Here is a 19,828-nt window from a genome sequence, read left to right as displayed (position 1 = left end):
GTGGCGAAACACATCTGGCTAACTAACTTGCTCCCTACCCTTTGTAAAAGGCTGTCCGAAAAGTAACATCGTTGTTTTTAAGGATCGAAAAAATAAAAGTAGCTTGATTTATCTGATTTTCAATATTCATAGCAAATGATTGTGCTGTTGTTGCTCTTCTTGCCGACGATTTTGAAATTAATGAAAGACATGTGAGAATATAAAAAAGCATATGATCGCCAAAAAAAAAGAAAAAAAAAGAAAGAAGGAAGGGACTTACTCTGGTTCCAATGTTTTGCTACCTTTGTTTGATAGGAACTTGTGACGCATTGTTGCGACATGATATTTTAATTTCGAAGCACAGTGAAAATTGAGGCGCAAGTAATTGTTCAATACTCAGCTTTGATTCTCGTTAAACAGGTGTTGAGATAACTAATTCAGCGATTTCCGTCACCGATCCGGGAGCTCTGCGAGAGGGAGTGGCAGGACAGACCGTATCCTTCAATCTTAACCTCACTGCTGGCAACGCTGGTAGCGTGAGCGGAACCAACCTCTGGCAGTTTACCGCCTTTGGAAGTCAAACCGCGGACGGGAGCTCAGTGAGTACAGACACATACAACGTTCCTCTGACCCCAGGGCAGGGCAGTACTGGCATTGCTTCTGGTGGAACTGCCATCTTTGACAATCTAGGTTTCGAGATCGATCTTTCTGGTGATGTGAACTGCGCTGATGTGCCTTACATTTGCGTGACAGCTTCCCGGGGCGAGTCAGCGAGTCCCGACTTCACCCTCTCCGGTGACCCAAGCGACGACGTTCTGACGTCATGTCAACCCGTAACGTGTAGAGGTAACTAATAGTATTTTTATTATTATAATGTTTTTATTATTATTATTATTATTATTATTATTATTATTGTCATTATTATTACCAGCAAGGACCAGGTCTGCCCAATTTTGATAGAAAACAAATAATGTATTTGATACGACATCTATTTGCACTTTAAACCTGGGAGGACAAAAAAAAAAAAATGTGCAAGCGCACTTTGTAAAGTACAGTTGACATACATATTGGACTGACATGCTTCGAAAATCCGACCGGAGTATATTGGTAGCAAACATTCAGAGAAAGTAAAAATAATGTATCAATGCACACTGTATAATTGCAGGCCGAGAAGTACGTGCAGTCATGCAAGTTTGAAAACCAATACTGATTTCATTGCAAAAGGACAAAATACTTTCGAAAAAGCTGAGTTGCTGTGTCTGAAATCAACAGGTCAATTGTAATCAGCCCCATCTGCTCAACTAGGGTTTGTATCTTAAAGAGATATCGTCTTGATGACTTCTTGTTAGTTATGATGAAAGTTTCAGTTAGTTTTCTCACATCGTGATATCGATCTGCTGCGTAATGAATAATTATGATATACTAATCATTATACATAAGAGAGTTATATTTTCATCCAAAGGCGACCATTTTCTAACATTGTTGTATCATTATTACGTAATAAAGAGCTTAAGCTCTCTATATGAAATCCTCTTAGTATTTAACAGGCCACACCATTGCAATGAGGCAAGGAGATCCTTTTTTATAGCCTTTTTTATAGCCTTTATTGAATTGCTATTTGTAAAGCAGTGCGCAATGACCACGATTGGAAGGAATCTAAGATCATTTTGAAAGGAAGAATTGTGTATTTTTGTCCTGGCCACTGTGAATAATTCTAAATCTCATTATTGTGCAGGAGTTGAGCTGGACAGCTCCATGGTCACCGTCGTCGGATTCGTCCGACAGGGAGAGAGCACCAACGTCACTCTCCTCGTCCTCTTGGAGGCTAACGCCGGTGGAGGTAGCGCGGTTGGGAGTGATCTGTGGTCGCTTACTGGCTTTGCCAGCAACTACGCTAACGGCAGCGGAGTTCGCTTCGGTGAAAACACTATCAATTTGACCCCATCTCAGGCCAATACCACTCTTAATTACGGAATGACGGCCACTATTGACGGCCTGATATTCAACGTTGATCTCCAGAGTGGACCGTTGTGTTCTCAGTTCCGTTATATCTGCGTTGAGATTGAGAAGGGCTCTGCCGCATCACCTGACTTCGATCTTACTCCTGCTCAGTCAGTCTCTTGCTATGAGGTGGAATGTAGAGGTAGGTGTCAGACGAGTTCACAGCTAAATCTTTGTGGACAACGTCAAAGCTTTCCACCTTATTGCTTCCCTATACCATGACATAACCGCCTCTAACTTTACCTACACCTAAAGGACACTGTGTCAACAAAGATCTTACATCTACTTTAAATTACAGCAATTAGGATAATGATTAAAAAATTAAAAAAAAATTAGAAAAATTAATTGTCCTGACTATTGCAAAAAGAAATGTGATTCTTTTTGTCTTTTTTTTCGGGGGTGGCATGACAAAGGTGGATTTAACATTTTGTCTAAAGTTTTTTGGATGACACATTCTTATCACCATTTCTTTGAAATCACAATTTTGTGATAATTTGTGATTGTTAGATTACTGTTTTCTACTACTAATAACTACTGCTACTACTACCATCATCATCATCATTATCATCATTTATCATCTTTTTCATATCATCATTAACTTTGTAAAAAATTATCATAAATGCTATTATTATTAGATTATATCCATATGAAATCTTTCAACACAATGGTAAAATACAATGGACAAAGTGTATTTGAGATAACGCAAATAAAAACAAAAACGAAGAAACAACAACAAAAAAATCTTTTCCAAGTGGAAAGGCTTCCGTGGGCGCAGAAAGGGACATCAATGACCAGGGATCAGTTCCATGAAAGTCTTATGAGAGACTTTTAAAGACATAATTATGTGAGACTTCATGAAATGAATTATACTTCTCTTTGAAAGTCTCTCATAGCTACATGAATTATGAGCGACATCAGCCATTCTGAGATTTATGTAAGACTTTCATGTGATGACTTCATGAAATGGATCCCAGGACCACAGGTCTTCAGTCCCATTATTATCCCTCAAATCAGTAGTGCACATCAACTAACAGATTTTGATCGACACTAAGTAAGTATATTATACTGGTTAATGCTGGTTGCATAGTTTAACAGAGAGTATTCCATTATTCAGCACCTAATTTTGATTGTACTTGAATGGCAGGAGTCAACATCGCTTCCCTGAACACCACGCTGAACACTGATGAAGTTTTCCACGGTCAATCACAGAGCGTGTCCTTCAACGTCCAAGCCTCGGCCGACCCGGACTATGGCAGTGTGTCGGGCACAGGCCTCTGGGTGGTTACCGCTTGGGTCAGCGACTCATTGGACGGTGCCAATCCCATTGCAACATCCAACATCAGTCTTTCCGCATCACAGGCTGACCAATCAGCTGAATCCGGAGGAACAATAAGTTTTAGCAACCTCGCATTCCCCCTTAACCTTAATACCACTCCTGAATGCGCCGATTTCAGTTTCTTCTGTGTTCAGCTCCAGCGAGACTCTGGCTCTTCCGTAGACTTCTCGCTGGAAGGAGACCTTGTTAGATGTGTGCCAATCACATGCACAGGTAGCTTTTGCCATTACCAATTATTATTCATCAGCCTATAAACAGCATAATCGTGTCCTCTTCTTTAGCCATCATGAGCATGATTTAAAGAGAACTTGTGAAAGAATATTTATATGATGCTAAGGGGACGTTCTACGCCAAACCTTGGGAGTTCTGTAATATGGTGGAAACTGGAAAGAAATGAAGGAAACGACAAATTTTGAAATAGTTTGCTCAATCTCACCAACAAGCATGTAAAGAAAAGTACAAACTTGTAACGAAAAGTAATACAATCAGCGTGAAAACTATGTATTCTTAAGAAAAATATAATTCGAATTAGATAAGCTTATCTATCGGAATAGCTACCAAAAATTATGCATCAATTAACATGATGTCGATAAAGAGGGCTGAAGACCTAAGAAGATGAAATAATTTTTAAGAAGTATTTAGGAGAACAGGTCAAGCCCTTTGTCACACAGCATTACTCTTTTTACTAGTAAGCTCTTTCTATTGCTCTAACCGTGAATCTAATTCACCTGGCATTTCATGTACTCCTTTTCTTGCAATGCTGCACCATGATCAAGGACTCTGGATGGCTTTAAGCTTTGTATGAACAACTTTGTTGTTAAAGAATTGTCACAAATGTTTGGAACTAATAAAAGATCGTAACATATTCGTATGTATGTCTAACCAAAAGTGGGAAGTTTCTAATGATGTTAAGGTATCTGATTGGCCAAGGTGATGGAGGTCAAGTGATTTTTTTTTTTGCGTCTATCGTTAAACCTTTTTCGCTTCCTTAAAGGTAATAATACTGCATATGTAACATTTCCATATAGAAACGAGAAAGAAATACAAATGTAGGGTTTATTTTCCTCCCAGCAAAAATAATTGATAATGTTATGTCTCATAGTATTTTTCTTTCTACATGTAGAGGCGTCCTTCACAGTAATGACGAAATGTACCCCAGCATGTTACGTTATGTAAAGATATTCATGTGTTTTTTGAAGCAGTCCCACATATCGACTTTGACACGGAAACATATATTATGAAGCAAAGCTTCCATGAACGCTACGGCAATTTCCCGCCATTTCAAACTGAACTATTCACAATCAGTATAGCCTGGAACTCCGTAGAAGTATTGACTTAATAGTTAATGATGATTGCATCGAAAACGTAGCCTTTTACCTTTTGATAAGAAGTAAACGTGCGAAGGATAGACGGAGAAATGTTTATTGTGGTCTGTGCCTGTCGTCCGTTTGTCTTTACCAATGTACCAATTATTTTCGTATTCGTGTCTGTCTGTTAATCCCATGTGTCGTCCAAGATGTGAATGAGTGTTCTAGCGCCCCCTGTCGTAATGGTGCAACGTGTACAGACATCGTCAACGGATATACATGCGCATGTGCGGATGGTTTCGAAGGCCGACACTGTGAAATCGGTAAGTTCAGGTAGCCACCTCAACGTGATGAGACAGGTTCTCAATTTCAAGTCATGATTTCTGCCACCACAGCGCATGAAGATGAAACAGATTTGATTATTATCTACTAAGAATCCTTTTGATGTTTCATTGTTTTAGACTTGTCCCTATTCTCTTCGTTTCTTTGTGATGAGTTTTAGTGATGTGATATTTAGTAATCTATTATAGATTAAGAAACGCTCTCGCGTAATCATATTTTAGGTGGTAGAAACTTGACGGTGGACAACATATTCTTTCTTAGGTTTGTAAGTGACCCTAAAAAGGGGCCTACCCACTCCCGACGTTCCGGCAAGCATTTTCTTGCCGCTTTCAAGAGAATTCTTGTGATCAAGAGAATTCAAGCATTTTCTTGCCATTTATTTGTTATGATTGTATTCTTGTATGTGTTTGTTTACAGGGCCCTAAGGAAAACATTAGGATCACTGACGGGGGCAACACTGTGTAAATAAAACGAAATAAATAGATAAATGAATGAATGAATAAATAAATAAATAAATAAATGAATAAATAAACAAATACATAAAAACAGACATTAAACACAGTTTTTCTCCTAGCCTCACTGAAAATGAGTAGGCTTAAATCTTACTTTTTCCTGTTTCTTTGTTTTTTTCATATTAAGACATAAATGAATGCGCAAGCTCCCCATGCCAGAATGGAGGTACATGCAACGATGAAGTAAACGGCTATTCGTGCGACTGTCCAGCGGGATACACAGATGCAGAATGTCAGACTGGTGAGAGAATAAAAGCCGATATCTGCAGATCTACTTTACTATATATCTCTCAATATTAAATTTGAAATTAACAATAAAAATCATGCATGGATAAAACTATACCGTATACATTACTGATTTCAAAGCATAGCTTCTCAAGTAGAAATGTTTACCACAAGAAGAAAAGAATCTCTATTGTAATTTCGAACGACATATCCTGTGACGGAAAGAAATGACTAAACTTACTTCGGAATCTCATGGTAGAAAAACTTGAATCTGTTTAAATAGGCCCTTGGGAATGAAATATGTTTAAAATGTGGTTTTATTTCATTTTCAATTCTACAAAAAAAAATACAGTAAACTAACATAATCTGAGAGGTTTGTTAAAATTGCAGCTGGAATAAAAGGCTTTGCAAACAAACTTACTATATTTTTGTTCACCGATAACTACCGTGGTGCACCTACAACAGAAACGCGTTTAATGAATTGTTCCTATATTACAATAAACTGACAACAAGAACAGAGATTGGAACTGAGGAAGGATTTATCAGCTAAATCATCAATCAATGCATTGTTTCTACCTCTCCTTGTAAAGACGGGAAAACTGGAAAATTGTGAATCGATGCCATTATTACTTATAACCTACATTTCATGGGTGGCTTCTAGGAATAGAAATTTGGTGAAAACACAGAAGGTATGACAAAATATTTCATTACTTCTATTAAAGTGGACATCTTTATTTTGGTTCCTCTTTTGACTGTGTGCTAGATATCAATGAATGCGCGTCTTCCCCGTGTCAGAATGGTGCCACGTGCAACGACCTCGTGAATATGTACACATGTACATGCGTCGCAGGGTATACGGGCTATGACTGTGACATGAGTACGTTTATCTCCGAAGCTGCATTCGTTTTTCTATAAGACATTTTTACACAGCTATCTTTGTTATTTCTTTGCATCTGCCACTCAGACCAATATTTGACATACGCTGTCGACATTTACATCTGAATGAACATCTACGCATTTGGCGGGAGTCTCGACATATAGATCAATGGCAGAAAATTTCTTGAAATTTCGGTTTGGCAATTCTTTTAGAAGAGTAAATTTTAAACGCAATTGCAATCAGCTTTAAGTTTGTAACCAAGATCTGAACAGTGGTTGTATACCCATCTGATCTGCCTACGTCTTGCCATATTGAAAGAATAAGGGTATTGAATTGCAAGATTTGTATATTTAACATGTGCTGTTACATGATGATGAGAAGTATTTTTTTAAAAACCATGATACACATGATACACATTGATCTGGAAAAAATGTTGCACGTTTCGAAATTAATGCATATTCACTTGACCTGAACACTTTTGTGTTTTTGGCACATGCATTCTAGAACCAGTCTCATGTTTTATTCTTTATCATTGGTGTCCAGATATCAACGAATGCGCAGGTGTAACATGCCAAAACGGAGGGTCTTGTGTGGACGGCTTAAACACATTTGAGTGTGTGTGTGAGCCCGGATTCACAGGGACTTACTGCGAAATCAGTAAGTGACGTCAGAGACACCTCATTGATAGATCTGAAAATTTTAATCTCAAGTATAAATTCATATACCCGAATTCACAAAGGAGGTACAATTTGAACCATGGTTTAAACCATATAGAATTTGTTTGAAGTGCATGGCCTATTTCACTACGAAATCAGTCATTTCGTCGACGACATGATCATTTCGGAAACGAAATGAACATTTCGTCAACGAAGAACTATCACAGACTGTCGGGAGAAAGCTCTGTAGTCTTGTTGATGTACGACGCTTATCTAGAAGTTTGGAGATCGTTGCTTGCCTATGTTTTATTTTGTGTTTTTATCATGGCTACTACTCAAACACTGAATTATCGGTGTTTATCTACTCGATGAGGGGAACATTTGTCAATTAGTTACAATGATGAACAACTTGATTTCTCCCGGCATTGTTAATCACCGATAATAAATTGTTAGTTATGATTTCCTAGTTGGCGGAGATAAAGACCTTAGTGATGATATGACTCGCGTAGAACCATGCTAGGCAATCAACATCCTTTGACTTTTGAACATAAATATATAACTAGGAATAAAATTGCATGCATTTGTTGTTGCTTTACTGGGCAAGGATCAGCGATACTTGCCGACTTTCATGAACAAGATGCGTATGCAGAAACTATTCATGTATGTGTATTTCAGTTTTAATATTCGGTCAATTCTTGCTGCTTTGACGTGGCGTTTTCATTCAGATATCGACGAATGCAGCAGTTCCCCGTGTATGAACGGAGCCACCTGTATGGATGAGATTAATGCGTACTCTTGTGAATGTCTTCCGGGATACGATGGACCCCTCTGTCAGAATGGTGAGACGCTGTTTCAGTGTTGTTAAAGGACAGGTTCACCTTCATGAATGAATGCAGCAATATTAGTGGAAAACATAAATGAAAGTTTGAGGAAAATCTGACAATCTTTCCAAAAGCTATGAATTTTTGGATTGTAGTGCTGCAGTTACCACTGATTACTTGATAATAACGCAACTATAATGTGCGCTGTCACAAATACGCAGAATTGTAGGATATAAAGAAATGTATAGACAATTTAACATTTTTTCCACACAATCACTCCACTTGTTACTAATTCATGATAAAGGGTGATATCATTCCCACTGCCTTCTGAAATAGGCAAGTCATGTGCTCTTTTGTCATGCGAAAAGTATGAAAATTATGTTTAATGGGTGTATGGGTATAGAGTATTCGTTGCTTTCATCTCGTGATGACGATACTTATATACAAACATAACTTCTTCCTATCCCCCAAAAGTAACCACTGCTCTTTAAAGAATTTGGGAAATATTTACATCCTCGCATGGACAGATGATCAAGCATAAAATTTGGTCAAGGGGAGCATAGTGGTTAAAGCTTTACGTAAGTTTCTCCCTTCCCTTGCCCCTCCGGACATCAATGGAAGATCAGAAATCCTTAAATTGCATATTTGGGGACTGTAATGACTATGATGAAAGTCAATTGCTATTATATGTCTGCTTATGTTATTCCGGATATACAGGCATCAATCTTATTACAAGTAATCACGATTTCTTAAAAGGCATTTACAGATTACGCACAGCGTTATCATAAATATAACGAATCACAGACAATCATTTCAACCGGCCAGTCGTGAAAGCGTTAAGTGTCACACTCTTCCAAAGTTAAGCAAAGATGAACACACTATAAGAAATAATAAATTCCAATTGTGAGAATTAAGGATTAATTATGGTTATCCTTGCGTTCGTCATTATGTAAGGTAGTCATTACTTCATGTTTTTATTTAAAAGAATCTTCTCAGCTCTATGATATCCAACTGTTTATCTATTTCATGAACTTAAAAACATTTCAATATCCTGAATATTGTTCATTTTCTAGTGAAATCATTACACAAGATCTGTTCATGCGATCGATTTTAAGTCGGTGATTGATATCATTCGAGACACAGGTGACACCTTTTGTCATGGAAAGTGAATAATGTAATGAAGGCCGATGATAAAGTGTTACTAAAGACTGTATTTCATGGCAGATATTGATGAGTGTCTCTCCGACCCATGTCAAAATGGCGGCACCTGCAATGACTTAGTAAACGGCTACACCTGTACCTGTATTCAGGGATACACCGGCGATAACTGTGAAATAGGTAAGATAAATTTGCGCGGATATTTGACAAAGGTAATAAAGGATGTTGGGATGTCGGCGTAGACGGAAAATGTTGTGAAAAGTAAGTTAGAAAATACGGGCATTTGCTGGAAGTAAAAATATTTCCCTTACTTACCTGGGATTACCATGTTTGTGCTAGATATATAAACAGATTCACATGACACTGACTGATTGACGTGAATTTTTATGCTGTCCGAAAACTTTACGAAATTTTTGTTTCGAAATCTTTCCATTCTTTTGATGCACGAGAATAATTTTGGGACCGTCATTTCATTTGTATCTGGACTTTCTACGAAGATCTCAAATGACTAAAAGGCAATGGCATTGGCTGTCGTTAAGTCAACGAATTGACTTCAAGATTTTAATCATAATAACCATGTGTTTTCAAGATCTTGATCTTCCTTATCTGCAAAAGTTAATTACAAAATATCATCAGGCGAAGAAAAGCAAAAAGTTTGTTCAAACTCCTCTTGTACACCCCCACAATACCAGGAGCGTTTTATGGTGTAAGATCTTTCCAACTGGCAGCCGCAGAGTATGGGACAAATTACCCATGCCTCTCAAGCAGGTCGATACAGTATAGATGACTTCAATGAAAACGTATCTCTTTCACCTGTCAGTAGGCTTTCTGCTGTATGTCGAAGTTTGGTCGCTTTTCATCTTGTCTTGTTCCCTCTTCTCTCTATTCTGTAGTTTTTCTTTAATTCTTGGTTTTCATTCCTCCGATGAAGACAATAACCTGTTTTTATGCCTCCGCCACGAACTGGTGCCGGAGGCATTACTGTATGTTTTCGGGTTGTCCGTCCATTCGTACGTACGTCCGTCCACATTCGTTTACGCGATAACTTGAATAATATTGACTGGAATTTTACCAAACTTGGTCCAAGTATTAAGTGTGATAGGGCAATTACTTGATTAGATTTTGGATGAAATCGGCCAAAGGCCAAAGGTCAAAGGTCAAGGTCAAATTATGAAATTGTATCTGTTTACGTGATAACTCAAGACTGGATTAAGCAAATTTCACCAAACTTTGTCCCGAGGATGATGTATGGTGGGACAATTACTTGATTATTTTCCAGTGAAATCGGACAGAGGTCAAAGGTCAAAGGTCAAGGTCAAATCATGAAATTGTATCTGTTCACGCGATAACTCAAGACTGGATCAAGCAAATTTCACCAAACTTTGTCTGAGGATGATGTATGGTGGGACAATTGATTAATTTTTGAGTGAAATCGGACAGAGGTCAAAGGTCAAAGATCAAGGTCAAATCCTGAAATTTATCAGTGTACGTGATAACTCAAAACTGGATGAAGCAGCTTTCACCAAACTTGGTCCAAGGATGATGTATGATGGGGCAATTAGTTAAGTGGATTTTAGTGACATTGGCAAGAGGTCAAAGGTCAAAAGGTCAAGGTCAAATGCTAAATATGTTGCTATTTCCCCCATATTCACGCAATGCCGGAAGGTATTTTCTTGAAACTTAGTGTAGACATGTACTACTGCATAAAGATTCTCCAGAGAGAGTTTCATGTCATAAGGTCAAAGGTCAAAAGGTCAAACGTTAGGTGAAAATGTTACAATTTTAATTTTCTCGTAAATGGTTCAATGTATCTTCATGGAACTTAGTACATACGCATGTACTGACTGGCAGGGATTATCTAGGGAATTTAGGGGTCATGGGTCAATAGTCAGAGGTCAAAGGTCAAAGTCAACTCTTCAAAATTTTACTATTTCCCTCATTTACTAGTATATGCAATGTTTGCATTATTATTTTTAAAACTTTATATACATGTATTACCTAATGGAGATTCTCTTAGAAATTTCCTGCCAGAAGGTTAAAGGTCAAAGATTAAGGGTCAAGGCCAGGTTTAAATGCAAAAAAGAATCTATTTTATACTGTAATTACACTCTTTCTTCATACCTTGAAAATGAACTTAATAAACTTATAAAAGGGTCAGTCAGAAGTCAAGTAAGAATCCTCAATTCACCAAATACATTTACCTGCACTCTTTAAGACAATTATAGCAAACTAGTTCGAGGAAAGTGAACATTCAAGATATTTCTGACAAACCTGTCATTTCAATGTTTTGCCAGTTATGTGAAACTGTCATCACACATTGTGAAGACATTGCACTATACACCTATTGGGAGAATCATGCATTATGGCGGAGGCATCAGTCGCCATAGCGACATTTCTAGTTTTATATGCGCTTTACAAATAACATTTATTATCATGACCAGATGCCTACACCTAGCCATATTGATAAAGACACGTTGAATTCACTAAAGTAAAAAGAAAATAACAATAATGATAATTCTAAAAAGATTGACAAAATATAGCACAATAGTTTACATTATGTGAGGTTTATTACATACAGGATGTAATATAGTAAACGAAACACGCTGTGCCTAAATCTAAGTCACACGTTTTGAAATTTTCCATGTGGTGCATGCATCCTTGATCCTGTTTAATGTTTTTTTCTTTGTGTTTGGTTTCCAGACATTGACGAATGCGCAAGTGTCGTGTGCCAAAATGGCGGGATCTGTGTGGAACTCATAATTAACTCCTTTGTGTGTTCTTGCGCACCTGGATTCAATGGAACATTTTGTGAATTCAGTAAGTGATGTCGAAGAGATTTCGCAGGTAGATCTGAATTATTTAATCGCAAATATAAGCTGAAAGCAAAAAGACTAAAATCGATTCTTTGAAAACAGGAATATGTTTGCATGATCTGTAAAACATCAAAGGTCACTGCGTTCTTTTGTTAAACCTCAGTTATAAGACTAATGATAAATACAGGACTCATGGGACGATTTCATACGAATGTCTTGAAAGTGAGCGTTAGGTTCTGATAGTGAATAGGAAACATTTATGAAATTTTTCCTGAGTTACGAATAAAGAATTGTAAATTGATTATCTGAGCCCAATGAAGGATGTTTCACAGCTTGGTTTGCGAAAGCTTACCAAGTACTCTGTCTGTCATGTCAGTGTTCCATTGGTTCTCAAAAAGTTGATGATCTTACCATCACCAATTCTTGAGAAGGTGCGCTATTTTGATTCAGTTCAGTTTATTTCTGCTTTCTGTTTTCGATACAATGTATAACAAAATTTAATTAATATCATAAATATTATAAAATTGTTCCAACGCATTGTGGAGTATTTGTATCAAGAAAACTATATGGAGAAGTTCAACAGTTCAACTTGTTTCAATTATGAAATTGGAAATGCAGAGGACCATCTTCATAATAATCATGGAGATCTTTACTAGGAAGATGGCACCGGATAAACTTATTAAGTATAGTTATATGAAATGAAACTATCTTAAAGTACAAGTCTGTATCGCCATTCACGATATAGTGAATAGTTAATAGTGAATAAATACATAGTGAATAGCCACTTGTTTTGATGTTCATGGTAATGTCATGTTGCTGTGACACCAGGGCCTGTTTCATAAAGCTGTTCGTAATGTTACGCATGACATTACTGGAATATCGAGTGCCAAAATGTGCGCCCATTTTTTCCCTTACGTTTTAACAAAGTGCGACAGTATGTCAATATTTCATTTACATTTGGGCACAATACACTTTTAACTCAAAATTTGTTAACATAGATTATAAGAATAATCATTATCATCAGCAAATTTCAGCGTAATAGCTAAAGAAAATAACAATGATGAGGAAACCCACGTGCTTTCTATATTTAAGTCGTTTGTAAAGTCGTTCGTCACTTTATGAACAACTTTATGAAACGGGGCCCAGGAGCAGTAAATCAGTCTCATGAAACTTCGTTTCTTTGATCTGCACAGATGTTGATGACTGCGCGAGCAATCCGTGTCAGAATGGTGCCACGTGTAATGATGGCATTAATAGTTACACGTGCGATTGCGCCCCCGGTTTTGAGGGCGATCGATGCGAAATCGGTAAGTCTCTACAAAGAGATTATAAATCTCTTTGGTCTCTACATATCAGTGCATTTCGATGCCTTCACAATATGGTATCCAACCACTGAACTCAGTTCAGTGGGTAATTTCAAGTTCGTTGCTAGTGCTGGTGCTAGTGCTAGTGCTTTCTCGGCACTAGCACCGGCGAATAAACCGAACTTGAAATCACGTCGGTGTTGGGAGTTGACCTCAAATTATGACGTATTTCCGGTTGCTGGTGCTGGATGCTGGGCTAGGTGTTAAATGTCGTCAGCTGAACTGAGCTCCGCCATTTGTGTTCGCGATTTGCCTGCTTTTTCACCATTAACTAACACTAGCCCCTAGAGATTATCATTTTCGTCATTTCAAAATCGTGGCTCATGTTAGCGTTGTTATGCGAAATCCACATTGAAGGTCCATAAGTAGATATCGTTTTACGTGCAAAGTCTACGCTAATGCAATGCTCGCCCACGCAAAAGAACACTCTCGACATGGATTTATGTATCTTAGCCTAAGAGCAAAATTAACATAATTGTATATTAAAGAAATGATGAAATTTGTGGCATTTTAATCAGTTATGTATCTAAATCTAAGCAGTCGTGGATACATCTTTTTAGTATGTTGACTTTAACTATGCGCCATCACTTTTTTTCGTCGCGCTATTCCCGCGGAGCTCGCGGTGCTGTGATTCCAACACCGTGTGCTGGAGATCAATAATGTTGATCGGTATCGCCTCTTTATCTGACCGTCGGTGTTGGAGCTAGATTTAAGGCTGTTATTTTGGGATCTAGCACTAGCACTAGCACTAGCACTAGCACTAGCACTAGCACTAGCACTAGCACGAGCACTGAACTTGAAATCACCCAGTGTATCCAAACCCATGGAATGGGTGCGCGCGCATGCGTGCCTGCGTGTGTTGGGGTGGAACAAGCAAAGAAGTTAATTGGTTTCTTCCCGTAATGTGGATGCCCGAGTTTCTGTTCTTTGTGATAACTTGCATGGTCAGGTGCATATAGAATGAATTAAAATAAATCAAGTCTTACATATATAGAGTGCACTTATAAGAACACGGTTATGACGAAATTTTGGTTACAACAAAGTAAAAATTCATCCCGCAACCTTATCCAATCCATGTATTTTTATTGTTTATTTGTTTGGTTACAACGAACTTTCGATATAACGAAAGAGAACTGCATGTCCCGAGGACTTCGTTATAACGGGAGTCCACTTAAGCTGATACAGTTCCATAATGAATACTTTTAATTGATTGAAATGACTAATCTGCATTTGACGGAAAGAAAATGTTATATCTTTCTTGCCAGCTGGCAGGTTACAACAAATCCTAGATGCTGTTAATCAAACGAAGTTAATATTTGAGGCTTCAATTTAATACAGAGCCATGCGTCCTCACTTATGCAATCCCCTGAAATGAGTCGAACGTGGACCAGAATTTCGACTGCAACAAAGAATTGATCGAAAAGAGTGTCATGACATAATGATGAACGGCGAAGCTCTTTTAATGTCAGCTGCACTACAGATTTCGTTGTGCCTACAAAAAAAAAATTGAAAACTCCATTTCTTTTTCCCCCTCAGAACAAGATAACTATCACTCATGATAATGTAAATAATCGCACTAGAAAACTAATGAAGGCGAAAGAATTAATTTTTTACCCTAACAACTTATGTCAGGGCTGCACACTTACCCAATTTTTTTCTACTGGTCCGAGCGGTCTGTCCAACCAGTAGGTACCTAGTTTTTCCATATTTTACGGGTCCATTCCAGAAAAAGTTACTGGTCCGACAGTGATTTTTACTGGTCACGGACCAGTGGACCAGTGCCAGTGTGCAGCATTGCTTATGTGGTATTTGACATTGCAATATATTTGATTATTCCTAATTTCCTTCTTTCGCCAGACATTGACGAGTGTGCTTCCAACCCCTGCCTCAATGACGGAAACTGTACGGACGGCATCAACATGTTCACCTGCCAGTGCACGGCCGAGTGGACGGGTGCGCGCTGCGAAATAAGTACGTTCACACAATGACGTCGCTCCAGTCAAAACATTGATGATATGTAACAACATAACTGTGTTTCACTTACAATATACTTTGGGATGACGCTACTCTACTGGATCAAATATACTGCCTTTTCTGTATTCATATGTAACCACATATATTTTACTATGATTTTGTTATGCATGATTGTAGTTAGTACAAACAACACTTTTATATTGCTCCTTTGTTATTTGCTAATGTTTTGTTTAGATTGTCACAACCATGTAATTTATTTCAATTTTATTTGAGAAGCAGAATAAATAACATCGAACGAACGAAAGAATGCGGTTGATTGTTTTTGAAGAATTGACCAGGAAATTTGAAAAGAACTATATTTGAGCACAGTTATTCAGACACTTTCAGTTCCAAAATTAATAACAGTTTCTTTGCTGTAAAAAAAAGAACAAAACCATAAAACTATTTGTTGGACTTGTTGGAAAGTTTGAAAGCTACTATTGCGCTTATCATCCTGGTAAACACATGACACTTAACATTAAACTGATCACGTCACGATCTCTTGCAAAACTCTTTATATAATGAAGAAAAACTAAACACCATTTCTTATCACGTTCTTCATTGTGTTTCTTGACATTCCTGGGTGATATTTCGAAGAAACATTCCTGTAGGTCCTGACTGCGTGTCGTACTAGATTATCCAATCTGGCAACCCTTTGTTAATCATAATGCTTCTATTAGTGTAAAAACCAAACGTTGCAGCCAAGGATGGTATCAATACCAACACACTGAGCATCTCATGAAAAGTTTCAATTTTTTTTGTTTTGCTTTGTTTAATCCGGCCTTCAAAGGTCTCAACGCCTGTCGAAGTGACCCTTGCCAGTATGGCGGGACTTGCGAAAACGATGAAACTACCTATAGGTGCTATTGCGTTCCGGGATTTACTGGTCGAAACTGTGAAATTGGTGAGTCACCATAACATCTTAACTCTTGCCTTTTAATTTTGTTATATCTTAAACATGTTCTATAGCTCTTTTCTGACTATTCAAATTTCTCACGACGCCTGATGATGAAAAAGAATAGCAGTCATGTGTATCACATGAGGCTTCTTACTACTTTTGAAGTCTCTCTCTCTTAAATATACATTAAATTTACATAAAAAGAATGTAAATCTACTTGGGGATAAATGCGAGGATCACCGCAGTGATTCAGTTTTTGAATAAACGGAAACAAAGGGAAACTGACCAGAAATGTATGCAATTCATAAGTGTAAAATTGGGCAAAGAAAACGGGATTCCAAGGGGAGCTCCATCTCCACAATTTTTTCACTTATGAATTGCAAACATTTCTGGTCTGTTTCTATTTGCGTTTAAGTAAAATTTATCATACAAACGGACGTTTAGTTCAGCATGATTTAGCATTTTACCACGATTCTAGGCTTTAATTAACCCGGAAGCTTGTAAATATATTCAAAGGTTTGATTACATTACAAGAATTAAAACGTTTGGTAATCCATGAAATGTCTCCGCACACATGTATGTATATTTGTATATACGTGTCTGCGTGCGTGCGTATAACAAAAAATTGCTGAAATTATAAGACGGCCAAATCAGATCAATCAAATCAAATCAAATCAAATCAAATCAAATCAAATCAAATCAAACCAAACCAAACCAAACCAAACCAAACCAAACCAAATCAAATCAAATCAAATCAAATCGAATCCTTTCTTATCCTGTCTTAGATATCAACGAATGTTCCAGTCTACCATGCCAGAATGGAGGGAGATGTATGGACGGCCCAAACATGTACTCGTGCCAGTGTCTGGAAGGATTTACAGGGCTGAACTGCGAAGAGGGTATGGAATGAGAAACCTTGGTATAAACAGACTGATGAACATGAGTAGAGAGAGTAGCACGCATTTGTATAGTTTTCAGTTGTGTTTAGGATCAAAGCCAAAAGTAGCTGACTTAGATAACTTATGTAGGCACAAGTGCTTATCACTCCACATGGACACATGCGTTTAATAGTGTTTGGCTATGAAAGTCGAACTATTCAGCAGTGGCAGAAAACTACACGTTCAGGTCTGATTATGTGTCTCTTGTGTTATAGGCGACGTGACCGGTATACATGGTATAACGCAATAGATCAAGTCGTTTTCTCTTTCTCTGTACCCTTTTGAAAAGAAAGTCTCCGATCAACTTGATCTATTGAGATGTAAATTTTAGTATTTCATTCAAGCGATATAGGCTTATGAACTGTTCCAAAAATATCCAGAATAAGAGTGGACGTGGCACTTGTAGAATTCAGAGAACAGGAACAGCAACCTTGATTTGTTTAAGCCTTTCTACCAGTGAAGAAATTTGAAGCAATTGCTTATCACACCTACTTTATATAGTGTAACCTTACCAAATCTTTCTCAGGTGCTGTGAAGGGTAGACATTCTGACAGATATATTCATCAAACCACACTGTACTTCTTACTATGCATTTTTTTTTTTTACGTCAAGTTGGATTTTGTGATCTGGATGGAGACTGGTATAACGAGTGTAACGATCGAATAACACTCAGCCGAACCTCCACGGGGATGCTTCTTGGAATGCACCACAGCAACGCGGAGTTAATCACTGGATACTCAGGTTAGAAATAATTGTCCGCTCTGAATTGTCCTAGACCCGATGTAGATATTACGTGGAAACAAAAAGAAAAAAAAATGTTGTGGGGGTGCTGTGGCATAGTGGATATAAAGACTCCAGACTCCCAATTGCCAGGAGGACCCGAGTTCGATTCCCACCCGGTGCTTACGTCCTTGGACAAGATGTTTTTACCTTCCATGTTCCTCTCGACCCAGGTGTATAAATGGGTACCTGCCAACGCTAGGATAATGACAATGGCAGATACAGCAATGACAACACCGAAGAGGCTACCCTCTATAAGACTTTATTATTATTAATAAGACATTATTATTATTATTATTATTATCATTATTATTGTTATTATTATTATTATTATCATCATCATCATGATTGATATTATCATTATTATTACTATAATAATGATTATCATTTATATCATTATTATTATTACTATTATTATTATGGTTATTATTATCATTATTATCATTGTTATTATTATTATTATTATTATTATTATTATTATTATCATTATTATTATTATTATTATTATTATTATTATTATTATTATTGTAATCATGGCCTATCATGGCAGCAATTGGAATTCATTGTACTCATTTTAACCATAACAATCTGTTCCATAAAACCGAGGTACCAAGTCGTCGCCTCAATGGAAAAAGGGGTTAACGCATCCGAGCTACGCGGGGCTGCGCGAAAAAAGTTTTCGAGATAATCGACTTTAAAGGTTTTTTGGCTTCAAAATTGGGTTTAATCAAGGTTGATTCCTTCATTTCTTATATATAGTGTACATTAACGATTAATTACTTTACAAGCGTACTTTCAGCGATAATCCTCATTAAATCTTTGAGTAATTACAATTTTTCCATTAGTAACCTTAATACAGCCATATCTTCGCGTGCTTTTGAATGGCAAAAAGGGGTTAACGCTAAAGCGCGCGTCGATAACCCCTTCTTGCCATTTAACATCGCACGAACTGACGGTGTTGAAAGGGTACTGTCACTCCATAACATGTGTGCATTAAGTTTGTCTGTACCCAATAGTGATTTTAACGTAACTGCTAGGCTTTATCAGTCGTGTCTTTTATATACTGTAGTGGGGCCTTATCCCCATTTTATTACTGGAAAATTCTAAATTATAGGATTCAATATATTGTATTTGTGAGAAATGCATTAACCCCATGCATACCAGACCACATTCCTAAGAGGACATCAATCGCTTTTTAGTATTAAAATTAGCAACATAAATTTCTTCATTTCTAAGTCAATTCTATGAAAATGTATGCTTTGTGTATACAATATGGCATAAAAACATGTGGCAATCCTTTCCAATCGAAAAAGTTGCCAATTTGCACCTACAACAGTGTATAGAATTATGTTGCCAATTTAAGGATTTGCAGCTTATTTTGCCTTTAGATAATTCCTGCAAGCTATTTCAACATATTTTGCCCGTGACAAAAGGGGATAATATTTTGCAGCATTGGTTATTTCATTTGGTACATAATTCATAATTTTTAAAGAAAAAAATAATCAAGAGTTACGCATAGATAATACATGTATATTGTACGAGAAAATTTTGAATGTGGTCTGGTACTAAGCACAGAGATAGTTTTGGGAATGAAAAACAGAAAATAAAATAGAACTTGCTCTTTATATCTTAAGACATTCTCGCAAGTGTTTCTAAATAATTTTCACGCTTTGAACAAATATTAGACTAACGATTTATTCATAGTTACACCTTGTAAACTATAGCTGATAATGTGCATGTATTCATTCGAATGCCCTCGAGACCATTCTTAAATAACTCACATAAATTATTTAGAAATTAATGAAGAA

At 37.2% G+C, this 19,828-nt stretch overlaps 1 protein-coding gene across 1 annotated transcript in view; it reads left to right on the top strand.

Annotated features, from left to right (window-relative positions):
• LOC139743544 (fibropellin-3-like) overlaps positions 1 to 19,828 on the top strand; it is a 56,899-nt gene that overhangs the window by 19,030 nt on the left and 18,041 nt on the right. The window contains exons 5-11 of the mRNA XM_071654023.1: positions 7,961 to 8,074; positions 9,281 to 9,394; positions 13,221 to 13,334; positions 15,249 to 15,362; positions 16,195 to 16,308; positions 17,088 to 17,201; positions 17,853 to 17,981. Coding sequence (XP_071510124.1) covers positions 7,961 to 8,074; positions 9,281 to 9,394; positions 13,221 to 13,334; positions 15,249 to 15,362; positions 16,195 to 16,308; positions 17,088 to 17,201; positions 17,853 to 17,981 — 813 coding nt within the window. The remainder of the gene's footprint in view (positions 1 to 7,960; positions 8,075 to 9,280; positions 9,395 to 13,220; positions 13,335 to 15,248; positions 15,363 to 16,194; positions 16,309 to 17,087; positions 17,202 to 17,852; positions 17,982 to 19,828) is intronic.

Source organism: Diadema antillarum, unplaced genomic scaffold, assembly GCF_040938485.1.
Source record: "Diadema antillarum isolate AM-2024a unplaced genomic scaffold, OU_Dant_1.0 seq00001096_RagTag, whole genome shotgun sequence".
Lineage (NCBI taxonomy): Eukaryota > Metazoa > Echinodermata > Echinoidea > Diadematoida > Diadematidae > Diadema > Diadema antillarum.
This window is presented reverse-complemented; position numbering and strand designations above follow the sequence as displayed.